Source organism: Coccomyxa subellipsoidea, assembly GCF_000258705.1.
Source record: "Coccomyxa subellipsoidea C-169, whole genome shotgun sequence".
NCBI classification, from domain to species: domain Eukaryota; kingdom Viridiplantae; phylum Chlorophyta; class Trebouxiophyceae; family Coccomyxaceae; genus Coccomyxa; species Coccomyxa subellipsoidea.
The window spans coordinates 171,509-197,074 of record NW_005178035.1 but is presented as its reverse complement, the minus strand read 5'-3'; the positions used below and the strand labels follow the sequence as shown (position 1 = coordinate 197,074).

At 51.2% G+C, this 25,566-nt stretch overlaps 7 protein-coding genes across 7 annotated transcripts; 4 read left to right on the top strand and 3 right to left on the bottom strand.

The window, feature by feature from the left end:
* Nucleotides 1–2,743: 2,743 nt before the first annotated feature.
* On the bottom strand, nucleotides 2,744–6,564 carry COCSUDRAFT_41978 (hypothetical protein; the record flags this gene model as incomplete). Its single annotated transcript, XM_005647466.1, has 9 exons — nucleotides 2,744–2,878; nucleotides 3,211–3,297; nucleotides 3,611–3,753; nucleotides 4,116–4,215; nucleotides 4,574–4,718; nucleotides 5,232–5,422; nucleotides 5,690–5,771; nucleotides 6,028–6,099; nucleotides 6,392–6,564. The coding sequence occupies 9 exons, from the start codon at nucleotides 6,562–6,564 to the stop codon at nucleotides 2,744–2,746; spliced, it is 1,128 nt and encodes a 375-aa protein (XP_005647523.1).
* A 787-nt stretch (nucleotides 6,565–7,351) lies between these two features.
* Nucleotides 7,352–14,492, top strand: COCSUDRAFT_63368 (CIA30-domain-containing protein; the record flags this gene model as incomplete). The annotated part of the gene is made up of 13 exons (XM_005647465.1): nucleotides 7,352–7,426; nucleotides 7,773–7,883; nucleotides 8,318–8,454; nucleotides 8,768–8,855; nucleotides 9,316–9,510; nucleotides 9,783–9,927; nucleotides 10,464–10,645; nucleotides 11,055–11,196; nucleotides 11,517–11,597; nucleotides 11,949–12,080; nucleotides 12,600–12,768; nucleotides 13,270–13,441; nucleotides 14,370–14,492. 13 exons carry the CDS (start codon nucleotides 7,352–7,354, stop codon nucleotides 14,490–14,492), a joined length of 1,752 nt encoding a protein of 583 aa, XP_005647522.1.
* A 616-nt stretch (nucleotides 14,493–15,108) lies between these two features.
* Nucleotides 15,109–16,462, top strand: COCSUDRAFT_63367 (hypothetical protein; the record flags this gene model as incomplete). The annotated part of the gene is made up of 3 exons (XM_005647464.1): nucleotides 15,109–15,220; nucleotides 15,432–15,535; nucleotides 16,277–16,462. The coding sequence occupies 3 exons, from the start codon at nucleotides 15,109–15,111 to the stop codon at nucleotides 16,460–16,462; spliced, it is 402 nt and encodes a 133-aa protein (XP_005647521.1).
* An 823-nt stretch (nucleotides 16,463–17,285) lies between these two features.
* Nucleotides 17,286–18,073, top strand: COCSUDRAFT_33209 (hypothetical protein; the record flags this gene model as incomplete). The annotated part of the gene is made up of 1 exon (XM_005647463.1): nucleotides 17,286–18,073. A coding segment is annotated over exon 1 (151 nt), but the record flags the coding sequence as incomplete, so codon positions are not given.
* On the bottom strand, nucleotides 18,037–20,143 carry COCSUDRAFT_29043 (hypothetical protein; the record flags this gene model as incomplete). Its single annotated transcript, XM_005647462.1, has 6 exons — nucleotides 19,994–20,143; nucleotides 19,700–19,865; nucleotides 19,395–19,588; nucleotides 18,971–19,105; nucleotides 18,511–18,624; nucleotides 18,037–18,144 (listed from the first exon to the last, which is right to left on the bottom strand). Exons 2-6 carry the CDS (start codon nucleotides 19,848–19,850, stop codon nucleotides 18,037–18,039), a joined length of 702 nt encoding a protein of 233 aa, XP_005647519.1. The 5' UTR covers nucleotides 19,851–19,865; nucleotides 19,994–20,143.
* Nucleotides 20,144–20,359: 216 nt separating this feature from the next.
* COCSUDRAFT_33208 (hypothetical protein) lies at nucleotides 20,360–21,166 on the top strand. Its single transcript, XM_005647461.1, has 2 exons — nucleotides 20,360–20,448; nucleotides 20,622–21,166. Exons 1-2 carry the CDS (start codon nucleotides 20,373–20,375, stop codon nucleotides 20,711–20,713), a joined length of 168 nt encoding a protein of 55 aa, XP_005647518.1. The 5' UTR covers nucleotides 20,360–20,372; the 3' UTR covers nucleotides 20,714–21,166.
* A 420-nt stretch (nucleotides 21,167–21,586) lies between these two features.
* Nucleotides 21,587–25,045, bottom strand: COCSUDRAFT_47455 (hypothetical protein; the record flags this gene model as incomplete). Its single annotated transcript, XM_005647460.1, has 6 exons — nucleotides 21,587–21,724; nucleotides 22,480–22,621; nucleotides 23,090–23,220; nucleotides 23,893–24,147; nucleotides 24,272–24,458; nucleotides 25,005–25,045. Coding segments are annotated over 6 exons (894 nt in total), but the record flags the coding sequence as incomplete, so codon positions are not given.
* Between the last annotated feature and the right edge of the window lie 521 nt (nucleotides 25,046–25,566).

Here is a 25,566-nt window from a genome sequence, read left to right as displayed (position 1 = left end):
TCCCTGGCATCAGACTTTTCTGGTGCGGACACCACCCTGGGCTCTGCCTATGCAAGAAATGCTGCTAAGACTTGTAGAGAGGTGTCCAAAGTATGAAAAGTCTTGGACCTGAAGGCCTGATGCAAAGCTCCATTTTGAACTTGAAGTACTTTATGGTGTACATCTGTGTGCCACCCTGAACGGTCACGTGGTGTGCATATGCACAAGGCAGCCGTGCCAAGTAAAGCTGCTCTTTCCGGATCCTACTGAGGCATTTTGCGCTGCAGCTGCAGCGCCGCCTAATTTCCGCACCAATTTACAGAGCTGTAACGCTGACAAGACCTGTGCTCTGCAGGTACATTTGGGGATAATGCTGCGGGTAGTAGGCTGCTGTCTGGACTGCAGAACCAGCGTGAACCCACCGCTGTGCAGGAAGAAATTATGGTCTTCAGCCAGACTCAATATATCAGTTAGCCTGAACCGTGTGCAGCCACTTGGGCCACTCGTGCCATTTGCACCCTGTTTTACCAGGGTAGTGATATTCAGCAGGAAGATGACGAAATGTCTCGTCATGATGATGACGTGGCGGATGCACTTGCTGCATTAGGTGTGCGAACGCGCAGCTGGCAAGTGCTTTTTGGCAACTCAAACAAAGAAGAGGGAATACGCAGTACTGCTGCCTCGAAGGCTGGCCCGAAAGAAGCATATAATCCTGTGTCTGATAGAATATCCGCAGCAGCTGATGTCTACAAGACAGCCGCCGCTATGCGGCAGAAGTTGAATGAGGGTGGCAGCGCTTCGGGAGGATATGAAAAAGCAGCAGCAGCCATCGGTAAAATCAGGGAACTCGATGTCTGGACCAAGCTTGCAATCTTTTACGCGTTTTTGCCTGGTTTGTATCATATGGCTGTGGATGCATCTGATGGGTTTCCGAAAGACTGAGCAGTTCTATTGGATTGTTTCTTGCCAGCAAGAGTTTGAGCCCGGAGGTTTTGAGGAGAATATAAGATGCAGAACTGCTGATGTCAGCATATGCATGCTGTAACCAGTCATGTTACTAACCGGTGGGCGTAAACCTTTCTGGAATCTTGGAAAAATTTACGTGTGCTTCTGCGATTGTAATATCTATGTGCTTTACGGTGAACGGAAGAGCGGAAGGGTAGCTGCACTCTCATGACTTGTTGAGGTTAAGTTTTGTCCCATATCGTTATCTTTATCTTTATCACAGGACGGTAAACACAAACCCAAAGGCTGTAGGGCATACACGCAGGGCGGCTGCAGCCCCCGTTTGACATATAAGGGTCAAACCCATCTGGGCTGTACTAACAGAATTATTTTTGGGGAAAAGGGCTTCATCAAGCGGAATTGCTGCACTTCCAAAAATGATCTAACTCATGCAGCACGTGATCCTTACTGGAGAGATTGCTAACCCGCCGCTTTGACTCAATCGTTCGTCTCTCCACTTTCTGCAAGTGATGTGGCGGAATCAGGGATCCTTGAATCTTGAATTGACATTGTGAAGGGTTCTTTGGTGAACTGGAAACCTATCGCTTAAAACGGCAGATCGCTTCTATTCGGCTGCGTCCTTTTCGCACTGTTGAGCGGTGCGTTTTGTCCAGCGGAAGACTTCCTCAATTCAGCCGATGTCAGAGACAGATAATCTCCTTCTGCGATGTTACTGTGCAGAACAGTTATGTGCGATGCTGCCTTTAGTTTCTGCTTTAAACCCACTTCTCACTGCTGGGCGTTGAAACAAATGCTCTCCTCCTGAAATCGCAGCCTGCACCTTGCGTTGAATCTGCAGAAGGAGAAGTGAGCGCACGCAATATTCTCGAGGAGTCCGCAGCAGCCCCGGAGCCTGCCTCGCCTGGTACGTTCACTCCATCTTCGCCATCAAAAAACATCTTTTGACAACCAAGTTATGCAATCTGTGTCCTGACAATGGAAAGTTGTCATTGCCAGGACATTCCTGGAATAGGCTCTAAAGACCCTTGAAACTGCTGTCGTACTGAAGAGCTTTTAATTTGCACCCATGCCAGGGGACTCGGCAGACATCGCTCTTCAATCAGCCCCTGCTCCAAATACCGGAATTGCACCTGCGCCTGCACCGACAGCTGGACCCTTTGCATTGGCCTCAGATGGTACGCCACTGGCGCCAATGCATTACCAACAGCCCAGCTTACCTGTGCACAAAGGCAAGTCTCTGCTTGTGTATGTGACCGAGTACCAGCACTCCAGAAGTGAGTATTTTGCCATCATGCCGGCAAGTATTTTCTTGCTGACCAGATATTTTTGCATTGGGAGTTTGGGGTAGAACAATTGCTGTTTGGGCTCTTACTGACAAGAAGTACAGACAACACAGCAGCTGATGTCAACATCAAGTGTCTGGGTGTTCAGATGTCTAAAACACAAGTTTATGTTAAGTCAGGATTGAAGGCAAGACATCTAAGGCAGTGCGAGTGCCGATGAAAGGAGAAAGTGCTGCCTCGCGGTAAATGTTGAAACCTGATATGTGCCCGTGCTGTGACAGGATGCCTTCTTGTTTCAAAGCCCCTCGAACCCTCCACTCTTTTCACATACCACCTCCATCGTCAGGTGACTCAAAAAAATAATAAAAAACCACTTTAGGTGGCAAAAAGACCCGTGTGAACTGACCTCTTCTGTAGGACTAGAGACATACTCCGCTGTGGTCAGTGGTCATACTCCGGAGTATCCTAACTGATGGATACTGGTCAGTAACCCTAAAATGAAAAAGAGAGTCCTGTCAGGCTACATGGTCCAGAGACCTCTCTTTGATAATGTGCATTGTGTGGTAAGCGCCCTGGCCAGCTACAGTCACATGCACTGTCGGATCGAGGCGTCCCACTGCTCCAAATTTTGGACGGCACCGCCCGCGCGACTGCAGGCACAAGGGATGTCACTTTACTTGCATGCAAATTAAGGGTACTCTGCTGACACTTATGGGTCTATATTAATTTGAAGAATGAAAAGCCACAGAAGACCCAGACTGCAAGGCAAAGAGAATAAGAGATACAGGCGCATACGCTTGATCAATTGCAGGACAGATGACGCACGCAGCTCACAGGAAACTAAGAGCTCCCTCTTTTGCGCAGAGCAGCAATGATTTCAGCTATTGTCTGATGCCAAAGAGCTTCATCTTTGATCATTGTCAAGCTTTCCAATATGTCAGATATTTCTGTGCAGGGATTGAGCTTCAGCGCACTGACCCACCTGGCGAGCCAGCATGAGGGCAGCGCCCAGAAGGAACAGAATAGATCCTCCGCCAAAGCCCACACCGTTGATGACATTGTACGTGTCCTGCGCAAACAATGCCAATCTTAATATTGCAGGAGATATGTAAGGGATAAGTTTACAAAGGAATGATTCTCTCAGTTTCAAACACCTCTCCTATGGAGACCGCACGTGGCAAGGTTGGCACTTGCCGCAATCTTCTTTTGTACTTGCCGTAAGACAGTCTTTTGCCAGATGCATGCGCACCCCTGATACATCGGTCTCCAAAACCCCATGTACCCCTACCAAGCCGTCCAGAGAATAGAATGTCCTCTATTGCTAGACAAGAAATGGTCTTAAAAGGGGCAAATTGGACTTTGAAGTAGGCCTGATTGCTCACCAGGGAAATTGTCATGTTGGCAGGAGAGAACCAGTACAGGACGATCCCTCCCAGGGCAAATAGCACCCCTCCCCAGAAGTACGACCACAGGCCCCACCACTTGAGGGAGGACAAATAACTCCTTGAAGACGGCACCAAGATCCCTGCAAAGTTGAGTATCTTTCATCAAAACCCCTCTGGTAATTCAGCAACCCTGAAGCATTGAAGCTCATTTGAAGTCTGTCTTGAACATTCAGCGCAGCTGGACAGTTCACAGCGCACACAACTACCTTCGGAAAATGGCAGAACAAAATGATCTGCTTCAATATCATGGCTGTGGTCAGGGCCGCTCAGCATTGCAGCACTTCTCGCACCGCAAGACTAATTTTGCTCGAGTGCTTCCACATAGTTGATGTTACAGCGTTCCATGCATTTATTTTTACTTATGCCTGTCAAATTACGGGGCAGTGAGATTAGTAATCTACAGTATGTCACTGACATGAGCCATTAAAGCAGCGGGACGCACCGGGTATGAGCCAGGGTGAGATCTCCTGCATCTCGTACAGGGTCCCAGAAATGGTGAAGAAGAGGCCGGCCACCAGGTACATGTACGTGACTAAGCCCAGCTGCAACTGACAGCACACAGCCTCAAACAAAAAGAACGCCTGCGCTTTGTTCTGCAAAACAGCAGGAATTCCCTGCTGTCACCTTCAGCCGCCCAAAACATTTTATTCTAGATTTGGTGATTCAGTTCTGCGCTGCAGATTCGAGTGCACAAAACATGCTCTATCAGTGCAGGTGTACCTTCCGCAGCCTTCAGGCTTGATGCCACAACCTTACATTCTTTCAACGACTGTATGCATGTGTGACTTGTGCATTCGCGCCAATGCAGGGCATTTCCAACCAAGATCAGAATCTAGACAATTTCCGGAATCCTGTGCAGTGCAAGCTACGGGCAATATTTTAGTCTGCAAAGGGGCTCACATATGCGTCGACGCTCAGGAGTCCATTGGGGCAGTCGTTGATAATCGAGGCGATGGCGGCAATCTGATACATTCCGACCCCCAGCGTGTAGCTTATCGCCCCCCACCAATCCAGGTTCCGTGGCTGCAGCCCAAACCACTTGTACCTGCGGCCGGTACACAGAGGCTCAGGGCTGGACACAATCAAAGATTCTTTGTATCTTGCAAGGCAAAGCAGCATTTGCCACCCCCAGCCCTGCTGCTCAGGGCTAGGCACACAATTTCTTTAAATTTGTTTCCGACACTTGCCTTTGCAGCGGCTGTAGCTAACTGCTACAGGCAACAGCCATCGTGGTGTACTACACAAGGCCACATGGCACAGCGCAACCTCCAACAGCTTCCAGCTTAAAGCTCTGCACCTTCCAACATTTGCAGACCTGAATTTGACCCCGACAGGCAGTTGTCCGTACACAAACGGATAACGGGCACCGTTCCGCGGATGATTGGGCCTTGCTTGGATCTGGCGAGTTGATCTAGGGGTGGGATATGTGGCAGCATCTGCAGCTTGTCTGCTGACGCATCTTGCCTCTTGGCAGGAAGAAAGTGAAATAACTGGTTCGACTCCCACTCATCATACTTCTACATTTTAGAAAATTGTCAGGAACAAGGACAGGACGCACTTAGGCATGGGGCCTCGCATGCCGTTGAACTCAAACTGCAGCATCTGGAGGTCGTGGTCGAGGTTCAGGGCCTCAACAATCTGCAGCGAGGTGGCCGTGAACCAGAGGGCGTTCCCGCACAGGTAGCAGAAATACACTGCCCAATCATAGGAGTCGCCCATGCAGTTCCCCACCACCTGGCTCACCACTATCTGCGCACAGTCACCCAATTCGTCATTGCTATTTCGTCATTGCAGCCAATAAAATTGTGTATATACGGTATGTAATTTGTACCTGGTCTGATAGCATGCAACAAGCAGTTGGTGTAGCAGTCACGTTGCATCAATGAAGCATGGTGTGCACATTTGCTCACCAACACTTGAACATATCGCTCAGCGATGCGTAGTGCAAAGTCTATCGAGACGGAGTCATGTCTGACAACGGGACACACCACATTAGGTGACTGCTGGTGCGCTCACCCCCATGTCAACAGAAGTGAATGTGCCCACAATGAAGAAGATTGCTCCAAAGAACACTCCAGCGCTGGCCATCCATGACACGCTGCAGCCAGAAAAGGGAGATCAGTTAAAAAGGACATTTTACACCACTTCTCGCTTTTTACCGTTATCCAGATCCCACTGCTACTTATCCGGTTATGCTCATGCTCGGATTGTTAACAAATCAGCACTCTGAAATGCGGGTCTGTGTTGAGGTGCACGTTCTCAACAGATTTGTTGTGGTTCTGGCAGCTGTGGAACTCTCCTAGGAGCTGTCCAGGCAGTATCTGTATGGCATGGAGCATTGACAGGTGCCCCACCTGTGGGCAGGGGTGTCGAAGTAGATCCAGAATCGTAAGATCCAGTCGAAGTATAGTAGAACTGGAAATTTCCTGCACCAATGGCACACGTCCTGATCTCCAGGAGGTGAACATCGTCCTTGATGGTCAACCCATGCTGCAGCTGTAGGTTTCTTCGTGCAGGGCTCTCACGGCCCTTGAAGTGCTTTGACACGTTGTTGAGAGATATCGTTCATACCATTGATGTTGAATATACGATTTAGGCCCCCTGGATGTCACTGAAGTTCTGTCCAAGGAAACTTGCTAGGGTTACCCAGACAGGATGAGTGGGCGCTCTTCTCAGTGTTACGACAATCTCCGAGAATCTGACAATCAAGGATGTTACCTGTAGCGCGGGATAGTCTTTTCTATCCCATCGAATCCCGATCCGGGCTCGGCTTCAACGTGCACCGATCTGTTCACCCGATCTTTCGAGTCGCGGACGTCCAATGCAGAGATGCGCTGCAGAGAAAGCGTTGAGACTCTCTGCAGCGCTTTGAAGTGATCGTGCTGTTCCATATCACCGGACCTTTCAGATGAAAATGACACTTGTGTCGCGTTTTGTAATGCAGGGGAGCCATGCATCAGGTTTACTAGGTTTTTGCATGCAAGTCCATCATATTAGAAACATTGTGGGTCACTGTTGTATCGAAATTGCCTTGCATTTTAGCTTTGAGCGCGCCTCAACGTCATCAAACCATTCCAATATATGTTGTGATTGCAAGCTAGTGTCTTCCGTGAGGCATATCGCATTTTCAAACAGGTGGCGCGTTCTGAAGTTCAGAAGATAAAGTTTCAGCACCCATGCTGCTGTCTCAAGACTGCAGATCGTCAGTGCTTCGTAGATACGAGAGCACCTCTAAGGGAATTACTGCACATCTCTTGCAAAGTTGCAGATTTCGTGGATCACAGACGCCCTTCACAGTCCGCTCGAAACTGAGAAGGACACAAAAGCACATTTGTGCTCCTCCTAGAGCAGCCCTCCAATTCTCCGCTGTGCCACTGGATGCCATTGTAGCTGGTGCAACAGGTACAAATATGTATATCCAATGACTGAACATTAGCTTCACAAAGGGAATCGGACGACCTGACCAAACAAGTTGATCTGGTTTATTTCAGACTGCTTGAAGGCAAGACGAAAGCAGTTATGTCGTGATGGAGCCCTTCAATTGACACTTTGCTGTTATCTACTGCTTTGCTTGCAGTTTTGACTGGAGGCCTGGCAGCGCTCATTTGGGGAATCAAGCAGGGACAGCCGGGGAACGGCGCAGACTCTCAGCAGGAGACTGCAGGAAAGTCTGGAGCCATGCAGGCGCCAAGAGAGAATGCAGTGCTTGTCTTTGGCTCCACTGGCAAGCTGGGCCGCCAGATTGTGACACAGGTGAGCCTAAGTTTGCTGCAAGACATGCATGCTCAGCTCATCTCAGCGATTCCAAAAGATCTTGCATGAGGCGCTTTAGTGAGCAAAGGCATGACTAACCACAACAGAGGCGTGCACCACAGTGTCTGCCCAGTCTCACTGAGGCATGATGGTGTAATTTTGGCAACTGCTACGGATGCACAGAGCTGTATGCCGGGGTTTTGTGCGCAACTATTAGCGCACGCTGCATCAAGATCGTGCCTCTTCAAGATCATAGCTTTCCTAGGGGCATCGGGTGACAGCATAGAGTAGACGGAGACTTACTGTCATGGCCTGTTGACTGTATTCTTGGTGATGCTGGGTGCAGTTACTGGAGGAGGGACGGACAGTGGTGGCAGCTGCGCGGGATGCACAGAAAGCGGACACAGTTTTTGAGGAGCTCGGTCTGCGCGTGGGCTACCAGGCCGACAAGTCCAAGGTCAGTAAAGATGACACCGGTATGAAATGCACGTGTGATGAATGTTGTCTGAATGTATTGGGGCAGCGATGCAATGTTGGTACAGAAGATGCCTTCCTCTCAAGGCTGTTGTGAGAGACTTCTGTGATGTACTCGAGGGAGCAGTTATGCTCTGATTGTTGTGCACAATACAGTAGCAGCGGGATCAGATTGCGCCCTTGCTTCTGACATCTTGCGCCCTTGAGGCGGCTTGCCAAAGCATGTATTTGGTCTTCACTTGAGGAGTCACTCTCACTTGCGCTGTGCCCTTGCATGTCAGTATCTCTCTGCCGTGCTTTGGCTGCGTGACCAAATGTTTATGGGAAGAGCGACAAAAGGGAGTGGCAAACAATCAAACGGGGAGGAGAGGACTGCGCAAATCTTTTTCGGGGCTGGAAGCTGTTTTTGTTGTGCAGGGAATACTGGCGCTTGAGGGTGACGTGGACATCACTAACCCAGAGAGCCTGAACAGGCCGGAGCTGTGGGCGGGCGTGTCTCAGGTGGCGTGCGCTGTTGGGCCGATTTTTGGCCGCCTGCCTGACGGAAAGATGGGGTGCGCGGGTCATCCCTGCTCTCCTTAACATCTCCACATCATAACAAGAATAATTTGCTTTTTTCCATCAACTGCCGGGCAGCCCTGAGGCTGCCTTTCCATTTGGAAGTCATAGAGTGTGCTGTGTTGTACCAGAGCACCTTGAATCTTCTCTTCCGCCTGTTACTCCAAGGGCCGCTGGGTTCAAACAGTGTGCTGTGCTGTTCCAGCAGTAATCTCACAGTACAGCCCTTCTTGTCTGCCTCTTAGGCAGACTTGTGTGAGTCACGGTGAAAATTTGAGGTTGAAGCGTCGTGTGTAAATGTCCTGGCAGGTATCTGGATGACATGACATCGGAGAGGGTGGATGCCCAAGGGGTGGCCAACATTGCGAGTGCGCTGCAGAGTGTCTTCAAGGACAAGGTGCGTGTGGCTATCTGGACCTACTGTGCAGCTCACCAGAATGAGTGCTCAAAAGCCCTCATTGCTGTCAGTCATGTTGTGCAGCCAGTGCTTCAAGTTGGCTCCACGTGAAAGCATGCGAGGGCAGATACGCATGCATGTTACGCCTGATTCCATATTCAAGCACTGGTGAATGAGTGGAATTGAATGAAAGCGTGACACCCATGCATGCATTTTGCATGACCAATATCCATTACATCAGGATACACTGAGTATTTGAAATGAGTACAGGAGGCAATTTCAGCCGCGGGTGGCACGATGCATGACCCAGGCCCAGTGAATCTGGGCATTCAAACCGCGTGCCTTCTGCGTTTAAACAGAGGAAAACAGCAATGTGTACTGCATGACCAACTGCATGATGATTTTGGCGTGAATGCCATGCACGCAATCATTATGGCAACATTTTGTGCTGTCACTGCAGGCGAAATCGAGGGAGACGGCTACTGTGCTTCCGATGACGAGCGAGGCTGACCTGGTGAAGTGGCAGCGGCTGGATGATGTCATCATGGGCGGTCAGTCATCCAGCGCGCTTACTTTGGCGGCAGACGGCTCCGGCGCTGTCTTTAGTGGTGACCTCATCATTGAGGGCGGCGGCTTCTGCGGCGCGCGTACTAAGGTGCGCCTGTTATGGCGTAATGTGCATGCATGCATGCTCAGATTATGTGACGATGTATTTGTGGCTGGGCATTGCCTCAGACCAGTATACTGCGATCTAATTTTTTTGTCCTCTTTGGCCTTGAAAGACTCAATCCTTGCCCAGAAAGGTATCCGTCTCAAAATTTCTAGCCCCAACATCCACTATAGGCTGGTGATCAATGGTGATAAACTGTACCATTGGTCACCGGGCAAAAGAATCCACGCTCATGATATCCTGCGATGACAATGCAGGCGCTGGACCTGAACTTGGGGGAGTTTGATGGAGTGGCGCTGGAGGTGGAGGGAGATGGGCAGACCTTCAAGCTCAACCTAAAGACCGCAGATCAGGAGGACCTGCCTGAGTGCACCTTCCAGGCCACTTTTGACACACTGCCAGGTGAGCGTCGCTCCTTATTTCATATGCTTTGCAACCTGAAGCAGTTCAAGAAATCTTGAGGGCGCATGCGAAAGCTTTTCAGGCATTGGGGTGGCCACTGCTATGCACAGCACTGCCACCAACGCATTCACCCGCCTGATCTACCAAGGATACAGGGTACACCTGTGAAGTGACCCTCCAAATAAAGCCCTCAATAGCCTCAAACAATTATCAGTACCTGGACAATGTCCTTTGAGTCCAATCGGCCCAGTGGTTGTGCATCCCTGGTAAGTTGCCCCTGGGAAAGAAGTAAGCGCAGGCCGTGCTGATCAATTGGTCATCCATTTACTTGCAAAGCAAACAATCGGAGTTCTGCCCTCCTTTCAATAGGCTGGCAGCAACATTTTTAGAGGTCCTTCCATCTGTATTTAGATCGATAGGCAGTTAGTTTGAAGAATAGCATGCGCACATGTGATCTTTTGCCCTGCCAATAGACATAATGTACTCCCTTGCGCTGCCTGTCATACCAATATCACGGACGCTGTGCATGCATGCAGGCCGCAGTACAACGGTGTACATCCCCTGGAGGGAGTTTGTGGCTGTGAAGCGAGCGCGCGTGGACCCTGCCGCGCCAAAACTGGATCCCTCCTCAGTCCGCCAGCTGGGACTGGTTCTCAGCAGATTCGAGTTCAACGGCCTCGCGAACCCCAACTATTGGGCCGGGAAATTCTCCTTGAAGGTGCATTAATGTGTGCAAACAGCTCCATGCATGCTACAGAAATCCCAGCAAAATTGATGTTTTTCGTCTCAAGGCTTGCAAGGTCTGTGCTGACAATGCAGTGCCCACTGCTGCGTGGCACTGTAAGCATATGCTACAGGTCTTGCATTCCGAAATTCTGTGGACATTTTTCGTTCAGCCGGGGCCTTTGCTGATATGGACCACGCCGTGCATTTCCTTCCGAGGAAGTTATTCCTCATTTGCAGGTTGCGCTAGCAGTTGGTATTGATACAAATTTCACACCCTTTACTGGACTCGATAGATCCAAACAGCACCAAAAGAGCTTTAGGCACAGTGCTCAGTCTTTCAATTGCCCCCCCGCCAGCCGGCCATCAAATAGAATTTAAATACCTATGTTGTTGCTACACAGATCAAGGGGGGGATCCAGGGTTTCAGGGAGCCGCGCCCGGCGATAGTGTTTGTGACATCGGCGGGAGTGGAAAGGAATGCAAAGATCGGCGACGATGAGACTGCGCGCAAAGCCGACATCCCAATTGTGCAGCTCAACCCCGGTGAGCCGGATGCTCCCATCTTCAACATGCTGCTTGCCGTGCACACAATCTTCAAAGTGGTTCTCACTTTGGCGTTGACTGTTTGTCTGCATAGTTGACGCCCCTGCTGGCGGGGGAAGGTACAAATGCTGAACATCATGCCCATTATTAATTGGGTCTTGCTCGGATCCGGCAAGCCAACAAAGGGTCTAGTGTGTGGCAACCTTTACCTGCAGCTTGCCTGCTGACACACCTTGCCGTCAGGCAGCACCCGTGTATTAGTACGTGCATTACTAACGCTCTTACTGATACCAATAGGTAACGCCTTTGGTGGGGTGCAGGTGGCGTGCTGAACCACAAGTATGCCGGCGAGTGGGCCGTCCGCAGCGCAGGCATCCCCTACGCCGTAGTGCGTTCCACAGGTGTGTGTCATGCGCTACCGCCCTTCTGATGTCAGAGGGCGGCCAGCTGTAGGCAGAAGAGATTGATGTTGCATCAAGGGGTCTTCTTGGGCTTTGTAGTGAGAAGGCAGCAGTGCTCATTTGTGGAATACCTGATGGCCAGAGACTCTGCAATGGAAATAAGCAAGCTAGTAATTGAACAGTACAGTTCCGAATGCTTTGATGCTATCAGCAGGAGTCAAGCAGGAGTCAGGCATGCAGGCTTCTGTCAAGGCAATGCATGGCTCAAGACGTCCGATCCCCGCATAGAAAAGAGCAGACACAGCATGGCAAATGGGTGCAGAGGTGACTTGGTCTGGTGTGCTGGTGCAGGTCTCACGTCCGAGGACGAGGACACAGATTTCGTGCTGGAGGCGTCCCAGGGCGACCGCATCTCCGGCAAGATCAGCCGCAAGGAGGTCGCGCGAGTCGCCGTGGCCGCGCTTGGGACTGCCGCCTCGGTCGGTGAGTATTCTGAGAGAAATGAAAAGAGCATGCATGCATGAGATCCGTGCAGACAGGAAGGGGTTGCAGGCAATATTTCTGGGATCAGACATACATGTCTGGCATGGACGCCTGGACACAAAGAGCAGCAACTGAGTCCTGCGCACTGCAGTAGCTTGTGATGTTTGCTGACGCAGACCCTGTCTAGTTCCCATGATGCCGGAACTCGAGGATGGATATCTAATCAATATATGTCAATGGAATGACCTGGATTCCATGGGATTGACATGCCGTTGTTGGAGAAAATGCCAAGGCAGGGAAGGCTGAGAGGGAATCATTGAGAGGTTGCTGCAACGCACCTAGCCCTGAGGACTGGAATAAATGTAATATGTCAATGGTCAGTGTGATATTCTGGCGAGTCGTGCGCACCACAGGAAAACTGCAAACCAATGAGTTGGGGAGTCAGAGACCAGAGAGTGCATGGTGAGCCCGAGTTGTTTGTCACAAGGAGAGGCTCCGACATCTTCTCAAATCGCGCAGGCAAGACGGTGGAGATCCGCAGGAGCGAGGCGGCCGGGGACAGGGGCAAGGCGTCCAGTCAGCCGGACCTGGAACGCCTCTTCCTGACCGCCGTGCAGGACCGGCACCGCCCGCGCATCAACCTCGCTCCCCTGCCGGCGCCGGTCCCCCCGCCCAAACCCCCTACACCGTGCGTGTTATCCCCCTCTACAGCCCTATACCAAGGGGTTGCAAACTAACATACTTTAGTTGGTTTCGAGTCTCCTGCCTATACACACCAATGGGAGCCAATATGTGTCTCAAGAAAGTCTCCCCTATTCCTCGCCTGTACATATTCTCAGTGAGGAGCAGTGCTTTTATGCCCTTGCAATCTTCTCAGAAGACCCTCAGAGATGTCAATATGTGCAGATTTTGGGCTGTTACGGGCCTGCTGTTGGATCTGCTGTGACTGCAGAAGTGCAGGCATGCGGCAAGGTTCTGTGACCCTGGGGATGGGATCTAAAAGGATGGCAGCACTTTTGCTAGGTCATCTTTTGAAGTCTAGTTTTTGCTGTTTGTTACAGGGAGCGGACAGCGGAGATTCTTGTGTGACGATTGGGCGCAGACATTTGGCCCTAAGAATATTACTAATAGAGTCGTGTGACGACTTTCAGATCCATTGAATAACCTCTATAATCTTGCTGCGTTCCAGGGAGCGGACAGCGGAGATTCTGTCGGACGAGCGAGTGCAGGCGGCGCAGGCGGCCGGCCGCGGCGGCCGCGTGCGCAGCGAGGAGGAAACTTCCGCGGCAACTTCCGTCACCGTCGTCGGGGACAATCGCGCACAAGTCTCCGCCCCGGGCCAGAACGGCGCCCAGCCGCAGGTGTGGACCACTAGTTTGCATCTCACCATTTATCCATTCAACTCCGGCCAGCAGGGCCGGTACAACAAGAGGGCACCAAGCCCGCGATTGGATCTGGCAAGTCCAACACAAATGAGGGACTTGGCAACCTTTACTTGCAGCGGTTCTCTAGTAGCGACAGCGTGTATCAGAAGGATCCGTACAAGGGGGGCAGTAAGTTTCTAGCAGACTTGTACTGGAAGGCATGCTGGGCAGAGGTGCTGCATCCCTTCTGGCGGCAATAGACCCGTCACTTCTGTGCCCAAGGACATAACAGCGCGCACCAACCCAGATCCTCTCTGCTCACTTGCTTTTTCTTGATCCTTCCATTTGCCTTGTGTGTCCCAGTAGTGCTGGGTGCCGGAAACTCTCAGCCGGACTCTGCAAATTCGCCATTGGGACAGTGGTGTGATTGACAGAGTTTGGTGCGAGCGCCCATGGCCCACAGCACTAGCACTTGCAGCAAACTTCCGAGGCATGAGTTGTTTTAAAGGTTTTAAAGGTTCTTGACTCATCAAGGTGCTGCATTCGGTGTGGGCAAGCACGATGCCTGTGAATTTTTTACCGCAGTGTCCCACAGAAAGCACTGATGAGAAGGCGTTCAGAGCTTCAAACAGGCTCCATTTGGAATGCATTTGCTGGGATGTTGTCTTCGCTAGAGCACCCTTGCACTGCTAGGGATGGAGGGGTCCCGTTTGCTGAGTGTTGGGTTGCTCTGCAAAGTAGGCATCCGTCCAGCGGGAACGCAGAACTCGTCCGACGGAACGCCGAACCCGTCCAGCAACAATTTGGCAGTGCAGCAGCTTTTGACATTTCCCTTTTTAAGGCGTTCTGTGCTGGGTGGCTGAAACTGCTGCTGCAGTTGGTTATAGGTATATGATTGGTCGTTTGCTTGACGTTCTCATTGCAGGGAGATGGGGACGAGGCTGTGCCGCAGAATGTCAAAGAGGCCAGAGACTGGATCAGGTCATGGAGGGCGAGTAATTTGGAGAGGAAGCTGCCACAGGAAGAGAAGGCGGGAGTGAATTCTTGACAGATGGTTGCCATGGAAGAACACCAACTTATTTTATTCCAAGGCAAACTTGTGGAGGACAGTTCTGTCTCCATTGAGTTGGGTGCCTCTGGCATTGAACCGTGTACAGCAATACCACCATGATCTGGTTGACGTGTTATGAGGGTCTGATCCAACTATGACTGAAGTCGTGGTTTTGATAAGTTGACGTGAAGCGGTGTGGTGAGAGAGCTCTGGTGGTTTTCGATGTCTTTTGGAAAAATGTTCAAGTGGCGCCGAGTGCTGGCAAAAATCTTGAGATATTTTAGAATGGCAGACTGCTTTCTATGCTTTCTTGGATTTAATCTGAAAGAGTCCCTTCCTGAGATGTTTGGTAAGTGCAGTTGACTGTAGCCACCTTGTGTGCGTGTGCTGATATCAACGAGGTGGTTAGTCATATACATTTCATTATGAACCAAAGTGCAAACAAATCAGAAGGATGGTTGTGAGGATGCATGCATGACTGGCTGACTGGACACCTTCTCGGCAATCGATCTGTGCTGACCTCGACACAGAGCACAAAAGCCAGCCAACAACCTTTCCACCTAATCTACTCCGTCTACTTCCTCATTCGTCGAGTTGGTCGATGCGTCAAAGCATGCAGACGAGCCTAGCGCTGGCGACTGTACTTCTTGTCCTTGTGGTTTCCGCAGACGGGCGTGCACCCAGGGACACTACCGAATTTGCACAGGGCAAGGCCTCTTCTTCAGGTCAGCTCTTGATCGCGAGGCCCACAATTCACCGAACGTGACCAGACTGTCTCTGAGCCTCTCTGAACGTAAGCTGACGAGGGTTTCTCGGCTTGCTATTTTTGGACACGAGGTGCCGATAATGCAGCAGCCTCGTTGATGTCTGCACTTCTTTTAGGTGCATGCAATCAAGTGTTTTGAAGGAGTGGACAGATTTCCTGCATGCATGCAGGCCTAGGGCTGCCTCCCACGCCCCCTTCGCCGCCCCCTGTGCCCTGGGTAACGCCACCTCCACCCAACGCCAGCATCTCCTCTCCACCAGCACTCCCTGGCCAGGTGAGTGCGGAAGACAGCGGGCATAGAAAAATATTACCTGCCCCATGGCTGGCATGTAAAAGGCCTTGGAAGACTGTTTTCCCGATGGCGCGGATGCATTCATGCAGCCCACAGCCAGAGATGCGCCGAATGGCGATGAATGCACCTCGCTGTTTGACGGGAGTGTTTGCTCTGTGATGTGTTCCTGAACTTGATCCTAGCTAGGTGTGACCACAGGTGCCTTTGACTGCCCTTTGGCATGCGCCACCCTCCAATGCGCTTGTCAGAAACCAGTGTCACCAAGACAAGACATCCAAAGTGGTGGGTGCCAGGGGGGAGTCGCAGGCTTCCCTGATCATGCACAGCTGCTTGCAAATACTGATTCAACAGTCAAACACAAGCCCTGTCACAGGGGCCATCGGTTGGGTAGTACTAACTTGGTAGTGATTGCCGCTTGAGCACTCGCAATGAATACTGCAGGAAGGTAGTGATGCATGAGGCGCCTTGCATGCAAATTGGTCACTAACTTCAAAAATCATTTTTAGAATTAAAAAGCTGCAGCATGGCAGCGCAGGCATGCAACTGCACAACATGTGCCAGTTTCAGGATGGGGGAAACTCACAGTGACAGTGCATGATTAGGTATTCCATAGGAGATCAGAGGACAGCAGCACAGTGACCACCAGCGAGCCTACATTATATCAAGGCTTCATTTCGTGAGAAGATGCAGGACATCGAGCTTCTTTTGCAATGTTTTTCGCAGGAGCTGCGGTCCCCTCCCCCGGCAGTGCCGCACCCGGACCCCCCGGTCAGGCGGAGCCCCCCGCTGCCGCCGATAACTCCCTGGAACATGACTCGCTGGGGGGCCCCCTCACCACCACCGGGAACGCCCCCGGAGTACGCGTCACCCATCGACCCGGAAGCCGCCGCCAGCAACTCGCGCGGATGACTCAGCAGTGAGTCATGTCAGATGACTCATCAGCAAGGAGGGCAGGTCTAGAGGCTGGTGCAGAGACAGAGTTGCGGGCAGAAAAGGGCAGATCTGATTGTACAGGAAGCAAGCACGCAACGCCTGTTGGGGGCTGCCGCCAGCAATTCGTGCGGGTGACTTGCCAGTGAGTCACGGCTGATGCCCCATCAGCAAAGAGGCCTGAAGGGAAAGTTGGTTGCAACTTAGGAACATTGATGTTCATCTCACTGCCGGCAAGGCGCGTCCGATGGCCACGAGCGCTACAAAGCCCTTGATGCAGCTCGATCTTGAGTTTAGGCCCATTAGCTGCTGCTGTGCATATTATTGTGGCATAAAATATAGGAAAATTCTAGACGAGAGATCTGAAATCCTCTCCAAAGGAAAGCTCCTCAGTGCAGGCTTAGCCTCCCGCCAAGCTAGCTTTCTGCAGCACTGCACGCTTCTGGTGAATTGATAGAAGTGCTCTCCGCTGGCCTGAGCCATCCCCAAGGGTGGACCTGGAATAGAACTGTTCTGGACAGGAAGGCTGTAGTAGGGTCTCTCTGATGTAGTAGGGCAGGTTCTGCTAGTGGCTAGCAGGTTGTTCTTTAAACTTTGAAAGCTCCCTTTCTGAGTGCACGTGCCACTCTCGTGTCCATAAATGGCCCCATGCAGGGGAACATCTGAATTGTGCTGCAAATGCGTGTCTGAATGTGCCCAATGAAGACCACAATCATGGCCCTGGTGCATTGAATGAGTGCACGGTATCAGTTGCTAGAAGATAAGAGCTGCATGACCAAGAATATGAAAAATGGGAAAGCTTGCACATCAGATATTGACTTCTCTCGAGGTAAAAGAATCTCTTGCTGCTAACCTATGTATACACCAGACCACCATGCAAATCAACCTCCTGCTGGCAGCTGGAAATGAGGCAGTGTACTTGATGTCAGCAGCAGATCAGCAGCCCAATGTGGCCCAATGTGGGGACAGATGTTTTCTGAATACTCATCTCTCAGTCACCACTCTCTTCTGATGTTCACAAGTCCAAAATTTCTTCAAGTCTCTCTGGAGTCGTGCATCACTCTATCAAGTACCTGGCAGAAACGCTAGCTGTACTCTCAACATGACTGTGTCTCGACTGATCTAAATCATTAATCCATTTCCGGCGTGCCCAATGACTACCAATCATGCTCTACAGAGATATCCTCATTCTACACGTGAGCCAAGAATATAAACATGGTCAGAATTGCCGCCTCAAGGTGCTTGCAACACCGGTGTTAGTGCCCAGTTGTGCTGATGGATAGAACGCCATTTCTCCCCCTTGCTCTACTTTTCTCACTACCTCAATCCTGGCTTGACAAGCCAGTGCTTCTGCCACTCACTGCTCTGGCACTCCACAGTCCAATACTCCTCTCAAGCCTGACGGAGCGGCAGTTCTGCAAATTGATTTAGCGCAACTTGCGCTCATACACAAGACACCAAATGTCTCCCCTTGCTTTGCCTTTCCCACTGCCTCACGTGAGTGCTCTGCAGATCATTGCTGTGACACTTCAAACATTCTCACATCATTCACATCAAGCCTGCCTGGGTGCAAGCTCAGCAAAACGCTTCAGATCATTGCTCAAGATGGACTCCACTATCGGCGTCAGCGCTCCAGCAAAGGGTGCTAGCACATCGGGGACCTGGATCATATTGCAACTTGTTAATGGCAGTCCCAGCACATCCCAGCTACACAAGATGAAAGCTTGGCAGAGCCGACAGGCAGCTGCAGTTTTTTTTACGCAGTCCATGCCTCATTCATACCAGTATGCAAGGAACACGCTGGCATCAGATGACAGGATTGCTAGCACCATACTGAGAGACGACAAGCCAACATAGGAAAGCATTCACTGCTTGTGCAAAAGGGAGAAATGTGCCATCCTTCACATGCACTAACAATTACGCAGCCCAAGAATATCGAAGTCAGACTGGCTTTATAGCACTTGATGGTGCATTGCAGGACCGCAGTTTCCGTTTGCCTCTCCGTTGTAGGGTGACATGGAACCAACCTCATAAGAGATGGTGAGCTTGACAGAGCAGGAAGTTGGCGTCTTCCTGTAGAATCGGATCTGGCCTCTGTTTGCAATATCAATGCCGCTGCCCAAGCTCCCACCAGTGGAGCCCTGCACATTGCATGCTACCGGTCATCCACAGCAAGGCGAGGTGCGCACTGCAACATTAGCTTGTAGCACACAACAAGCACCCACACAATCGAAGCTTTGGCGTGAGCATGGCTGCCTGGAGCGCTACTCAAGCTCATGAACACTTGTGTATGACTTTGGCTTAAAGAGAATGCCGTGGGCCACTTGTCGCTGGATAGAGCTTATGACACCCACAAACAGTATGCACTCATGTAAGGACCAGGACATCAGAGCTAGCCACAGACATACAGCACACCCATACACACCAATCAACCTCTCCTCTCCTTTCCTTTGTTTCTTTCATTCATTCCACTGAACAGGGGAGCACCTGCACAGAGCGCCAGTGGATCTTCTGCAGCTTGGTGGGCGTCAGGTTCTGCGCGAGCCAGCTGAATTCCCAGTTGCGTCCAAACTGCTGCGTTGACAGCGTCCACCGTGACAACCTGGGATCTTCCGGCAATACCTGGTGCACCATAACAAGTGGTTTGGCAAATGTGAAGAGATCAAGGAGACACCACTGTACAGGCGCAGTCAACAAATGAACATTGCCACACATGCAGCAGTCGGAAGGAGTCTCGCTTTGTGGGAGTACAGGAAAAAGCCGCAGAACTTGCAGAACAATGAAAAGGCTTGCAAACTGAACTCGTGCGATTTGTCGTCCTGATGCATTGGCAACTCATTATGGATGAAGGGAGTACCGCAAAAACAGGTTTGCTGGCGTGATGTACAGGAGAGAAGCTTCAGGAACATACCGTCACGCTTGTGATCCAGGGCATCCATTGGGGGATCCGTTCCCTGTCCTCCCACATCTCAAAGGCCTTCTCGACAGGGATGGCAACCTCCTGCTCTGCGCTATTTTCCAGCCATTGCACTGCCCTCCACCTCGTGCCATTGCTGCAGGTCTGTCTCAGCTCTGTCCCTGCCCACCTCTGTCGAACATTGTAGCCTGCTCGCCATGTAAATGACGCCCTCTCAGCCTTTATTTCGCGAGCAAGTGAAGAGGGGTGAAGGCGTGGTCTTTGTCTTGATTGGTGCACAATAAGAGCATTCGTCCTACCTTGTTGATGTGGTGAGATACGAAGCGATGCCTTCTTTAAAGAATATACATGACAAGAATGAATTGTAAAACGGCAAGAAGAAGGGTCCATGCGCGCACGGAATATGGGCACGTTCGTTTGTGCAAAGGCTGGCATTGCCATGCCCTGCATTTAGCAACGCAGAGTCTGCGCAAGTAGCGTCAATCTCATACTTATATGAACGGCATCTTTCAATTAGAGCGTATGGTAATCATCAAGGCACAGCTTGTGGCTGTCCGTAAAGCAAAATGAAAGACATCAGTGCAGGATTTCACCTTGTGTAATTGATCAGATCCAATATCTGGCGCTTTCGGGTGTGTTATAAAGGAAGAATTGATGATAATAGATGAAGAATTTAGTCTTCTGCCTTCAGGCAGTCCAACAAAGCTGATTGACTGAATCTACTGCCACAAGCAAGCTGGTCTGTTCGGAGTGGGTAAGTTTGTCACAGCAATCGAGGCGCTGGCACTCTGGCTCAATCAGCAATGTGAGAACAATATAAACACGTCTGTTTTGGGCTTGAGAGCGGTCAGCATTCCAACGTGGCCATCTTATGCTGTGCAATCACGTCACCCTCACTCATCGCAATTGTCGCTCACACCTTCGCAGAAGAAGAGACAGGAATCAGTGCTCCCCAAGCGCGACCTCTTCACGATGTCGGGCTTCAATTGGGGAACATACGAAGTGTGGCGCAACCATCCAATGCTCAACAACAACCTCAAGTTTGCAGGTCAGCATCCCTAAACAATCTTTTTGCTTGTTATTTTTCCTTCACCCTAGTCCTGTATACATTCTGCATGCGTTGAAGAATTGCATCCTGAGCTCTTGCATCTTGACGATCCTGAATTGAGGCCCCATAAGTCTGCCCTGCTTCTCTCTAAACAAAGCGATTGTTTGCTGCAGTGCCTGGATTGAAGTGGGGAGCAGCTGCCTTCGCGGTGTATGTGGCGTACGATCAGATCATTGGCGTAAGCAAGAAGGAGGCTCATCACTGAGAAGCGAGGCCTCAGCCAAGAAGCTTTGCCTTGTCTTCAAGATGTCTTTGTGCACAGCAAAACAGCCACAGGTTGCCGTTTGGGCCACCTAAAGTGAAAGTAGGGTGCAGCTACGCCTGCTAGCTCCCCTTCAGAAGCCTGGCAATGGCAGTAGAGGCATAAGCTTGGCATCCTTGCATTGGGGAGGCCCATGGAGTGGCAAAGATCGCCAGGGACACACCAGAACTGGGAAGACTTGAGAGGCTAAAATTGTGTATGCATCAGCATGTGTGCTCCCATCATGAATGGGGACAGCAGTGTTGGCAACGGAAGTCTAAATATACACATCTTCTATGGAAGTCCTGCAAAGGAAGGATGATAGGAACAGCCCGCTCCAATGGTGTCAGGGAGTCAACAACATTGCCTGATACATTGGCGCATGCCACTGTCTGTAATGTCAAAGAGACACCACACCACCTGCCAACTTTCACACCCGATATGCCTCTCAGCCTTTATCTAGATAAGTAGGAAATTATGCAATTCACGCTAGCAGTGCAATCCACAAAAGCAGTGCCAATGTCGCAGAGCCCTCAGGATGCAGCCAGTACAGTAGCAGTCTTTCAACAACCCTACCACCCAACACTATTGATCAGTCATGAGTACTCCTTTTGATGCACGTGTCTAGACATATGCATGTGCATTAACAGGTCAACACTAGATCGAAATTGACGTTCTGGCTTTGAGGGGGTAATCCAAGCAAGGTTAACGCAAGCAGAACCGTCAGTCTAGTTGCACAGACACAATTGCAGTGTTGCAAACTTGCCCCGCTCTAGAGATCTCTCATTCATAATAAAAGGAGCGCCCAGAGTACCACCCTGTTTTCACAACGGTGACCTTCCCATCTTTGAGGTCATATTTTGCAGCAACTACTTCCAACTCCTGGCAAATGGCCACATCCGTGCTCCTCACAAGTCCCTTCAACACCGCTTTGGCGCTCAGTACTGTGTTTTGAGTGGCGACCTCCTCAACTCCCTGCACGCACAAAAGGTTACTAAGTCGATGACTTAGTCATGTAACTGTTTCTATCGAAAGTTTCCATACATCATGCAGCATGTGCAGACACACTGCCAACATGTGGTTAGGGCGTTGTCACATTGTTTCAGTCACTACCTTTCCTTCCCTTCGCTAAAGGAAGATAGCGAGTCTTCTGCCAGGCTCGCTCGGCGCCGTGTAACTTCTGGCATATAATGGCTGTGGCGACTCACAGAAAACAGGTTCTGATACAAAAAAAAATTGGAAGCTGTGAAGCAGCCAGCCATGGCATGCCAGAAGGTGCATCATGCCTCCATGCAGACCGTTTAGAACGTTGAAAAGGCTGAAAGGGCGACATCGTTGCATTCCCTGCTCAAGCAGAGAGGCACTGACAAAGAGGAACGTTGCAGGGTCTCTGACTGGCCTCTGGGAAAGACTCCTCCCCAAAGCTCTTGGTCCCGCCCTGCCCTAAAGTCTGTTCCCTATTATACATCAAGGACATGCAGGCATGGCATTGGGACCCCTTTCTGCCTATGTATATGAAAACTGCCCCAGCTGGCGGGGGCGGTATAAATACTGAGCACCGTGCCTACGGTTGGTTGGGTGTTGCTTGGATCTGGCCAGTCCATCAAGGGGTAGGATTTTGGCAGCCTTTACTGCAGCTTGTCTGCAGACGCACCTTGCTTCTGGCAGGAAAAGCGTGTAATAATAATAATAACAATATGGAAACACATTAACATCAAAAATCACTGCACCTGCATGTCCTTGATCTGGTTGAGGAGTGTCAGATTCTCGTTGAGGCGCTGCTTGGCCAGCCGCGCGCGAGTGATGCCCAGCGAGTCCTGCGTCTGCAATCCTGTGCCCCCCAGCTCACTCAGCTCCTCGTTGCGGTGGATCCTGCGCGCAGCAGAGCATGAGCAACAGGCCAATGAAGGCACTTGAAGGGGAAAGATGTTCGATTGACGTCAGTGCAGGCCTTCTCATGCCCACGGGTGTGATAAATTATGACCCCGATGACCCTTAAAAGACTGGCCCCAATCATTCAAATAAAAGAGCCAAGGGTAAGAAAGGCCGTGATCCAGTAAGTGTTGCGCTAGCAGCAGCATGCCAGAGCCTCGTAATGAGCGCAAGCTTTAACCCACGTGCCATCCTTAAGAGAGAAAAGCACCCACATGTGACGCTTCTAACGATTTCCATCGAGTGCAGTCTGAAAGGAAAGTGGGCAAAGGACAGGTGATGCAGGAAGACTACATTCTGCAGACTCGGCAGGAGAACAAGACATCTCTGCAAGTACTTTCCTGGTCGGATATCCAACACCCCTGAGCGGTTGCAGGCATGCCCTTCTGAAGAAAGACAGGAACGCACTTGCTGACAATGTGGCTGAGGCTGTGATTGTTGTTGGCCACATGGTCCACCGCTGCCCCGATGCTGCCCACGATGGCGCCTATCGGGCTCAAGCTCAGGCGGTCTATGGTTAGACGCCCCAAGCTTGTTCTCTGCATTGGCACATGGGTGATTATTATTACTACACGCTGTGCCTGCCAGAGGCAAGGTGGGTGTAAGTACCAGCTGCAGGTGAAGGCTGCCACAAATGCTACCCATTCATGGACTCGCCGAGTCCAAGCAAGAAACGATCAACTGTGGGCACGGTGCTCAGTATGTACATACAACAGCCCCCGCCAGCTGGGGCCATCAGCACATGTGCAACTCAGCAGAATGACACAGACAGCTCAGGGTTAAGACACCGCGTTCACAAAAGTCCAGGTTGGCCCAGACAGCACTTCATTTAACAGTGTTATCATTACACAGATCTGTAGTCCTAAGGTCCAGGCATGTCAAGCAAAAGACATTGTGTCTCCTTTCTACTCCTTGGACAGCAAGTTTAGCACTTGCTTGTACCTGTGGGCACTCGCCGTTCCACGCAGGGCCCACAGGTACTCACATATACAATGCTTGCTGCAATTGTTGCATCTCCCCCTGCCAGCCAATACAAATGGGCATTTGTGGGATTTGTACCCTGCCGCCGCCACTCTGGCTGGAACTGCTGGTGCTGGAGGCCAGGACTGCCCCAAACGCAGGGCTCGAGCAATTGCATAGACAATGCTTACTATAATAATTGCACCCCCCCTGCCCATGCAATAAACGAGGGAATTTAAAGCAGTCCGTACCCTGCCGCCGCCACTCTGGCTTGGGGAGGCCAGGGACTGCCCAGAGGCGCTGGAGGGCCGTGCCTCATCGGCAGCCGACGCCGCCATTGGCGCATCGGCATCGCCGGCCGTTGCCGGGGCGCCGCCGCAGCCGCACAGCCGCGAGAAGGACCCCCCGCCCCGGTGGTGCTTCCCACCGCCGTTCTCCCTCTCCGCCGCAAAGGGGGTTGCGCCCCCCGTCGGTGGCAACCCCGCAGGCCGCGGCGTGGTTGCAGCCTGCAAATCATCAAAGTGTCCCTTCTTATGAAGGACGTGAGAGCAAACCCGTCCATCAATGTGTCAGATGCATGCATGAAGACATACAATTGTCGAAGGGATGAGAGAAAATCTCGAAATCTACCTCGGCAGCGCCCTGCGCGTCGCCGCCCTTCAGCTTCCTGGCCTCGTGCTTGGCCCAGTTGTGCACAGCGCGCGCAACCATGCCGCACTTGGTGTGCCCCATCACCATGACTAAGCGCACCCCCAGCAGCTGCACCGCGTTCACAATGCTCCCCATGACAAAGTCGTTCACCACATTTCCTGCCACCCTGCATGCATGCAGCGCAGCAGGTTTAGACTTGCCTGATGGCATCAAAATAGAGCACCGGGGTTTCTACTGATTATTACTGTTACACGGTTCTCTTGCCCAAGGGCAGCATGCGTCCTGCAGACAAGCTGCAGTTAAAGGCTGCCACCATCCTTCCCCTTGTTGGACTCGCCAGATCAACACCCAAGCAACCGTGGGCACGGTGTTCAGAATTTATAAGGCTCCCCCGCCAGGCGTGGCCAAATGTCTTCATCTGCTCATTTGCTTCTGCTCTACTGCGTGAAAAGTATTGTCTCTTCGTCTCCCAAGCGAACAGAAGCACGCACCCAGAAGCATGGCACCAAACTTGGGATACGTAAATATAGCGTGGCTGGAGCACATGTCCCTCAATTACATGTGGCAACATTAGAAGCACACTTATCATATGAGCAGAACCCCACATACCATATACAGATGAAATCAATAACGACAAGCAGGAGCATGGTGCCAAATGCAAGCACAGTGAGTGGCACAGAAGGGTGAACATACTTATGAAGAAATTGTGCACCTGACAACCATCAGATCGCCGAGTCCTTGGTCGAAGACCATTTCTGGTGGGCAGCGGCTGTCCGAGCAAGCGAGCACCACCGCTATTGGAGTCTGCTCCTCGTATAGCTATCATGAGAAAATAATTTGTGAGGTCACATGCATCAGGCATCATGAGGTGCTCAAGAGAGCAGTTCCTGATGAAAGGAGGCTCTGTCTTAAGGATGGCTAATGGCAGTGAGAGTGAGGTGCACATATGTGCTGAGACGTACATCTTCAAGTAAGTCCAGGTCGGGCTTGCATCTCAGGAATTCACCCTGTCACAGACATACGAAACAAAAGTAAGAAGCTACGCAAGACACACAGAGATTGTATGCCCTTCCAGCCAAGGACACTGACTGCCACAACCTGCTCGTAGCTTCAGGCTTGAAAGTATGATCTGCCATGCTTTGCACAGACAAATATTGACCTTGCGGAAGCGCGCATTGCCTTCCAAAAGGCTCTCCAGAGCCTGCCTGGCTTTCTGTCTGACTTCCGCGTCACTGCCCCTATGTGACTTTTCGTCCTCTTCGGTTATGTGATCT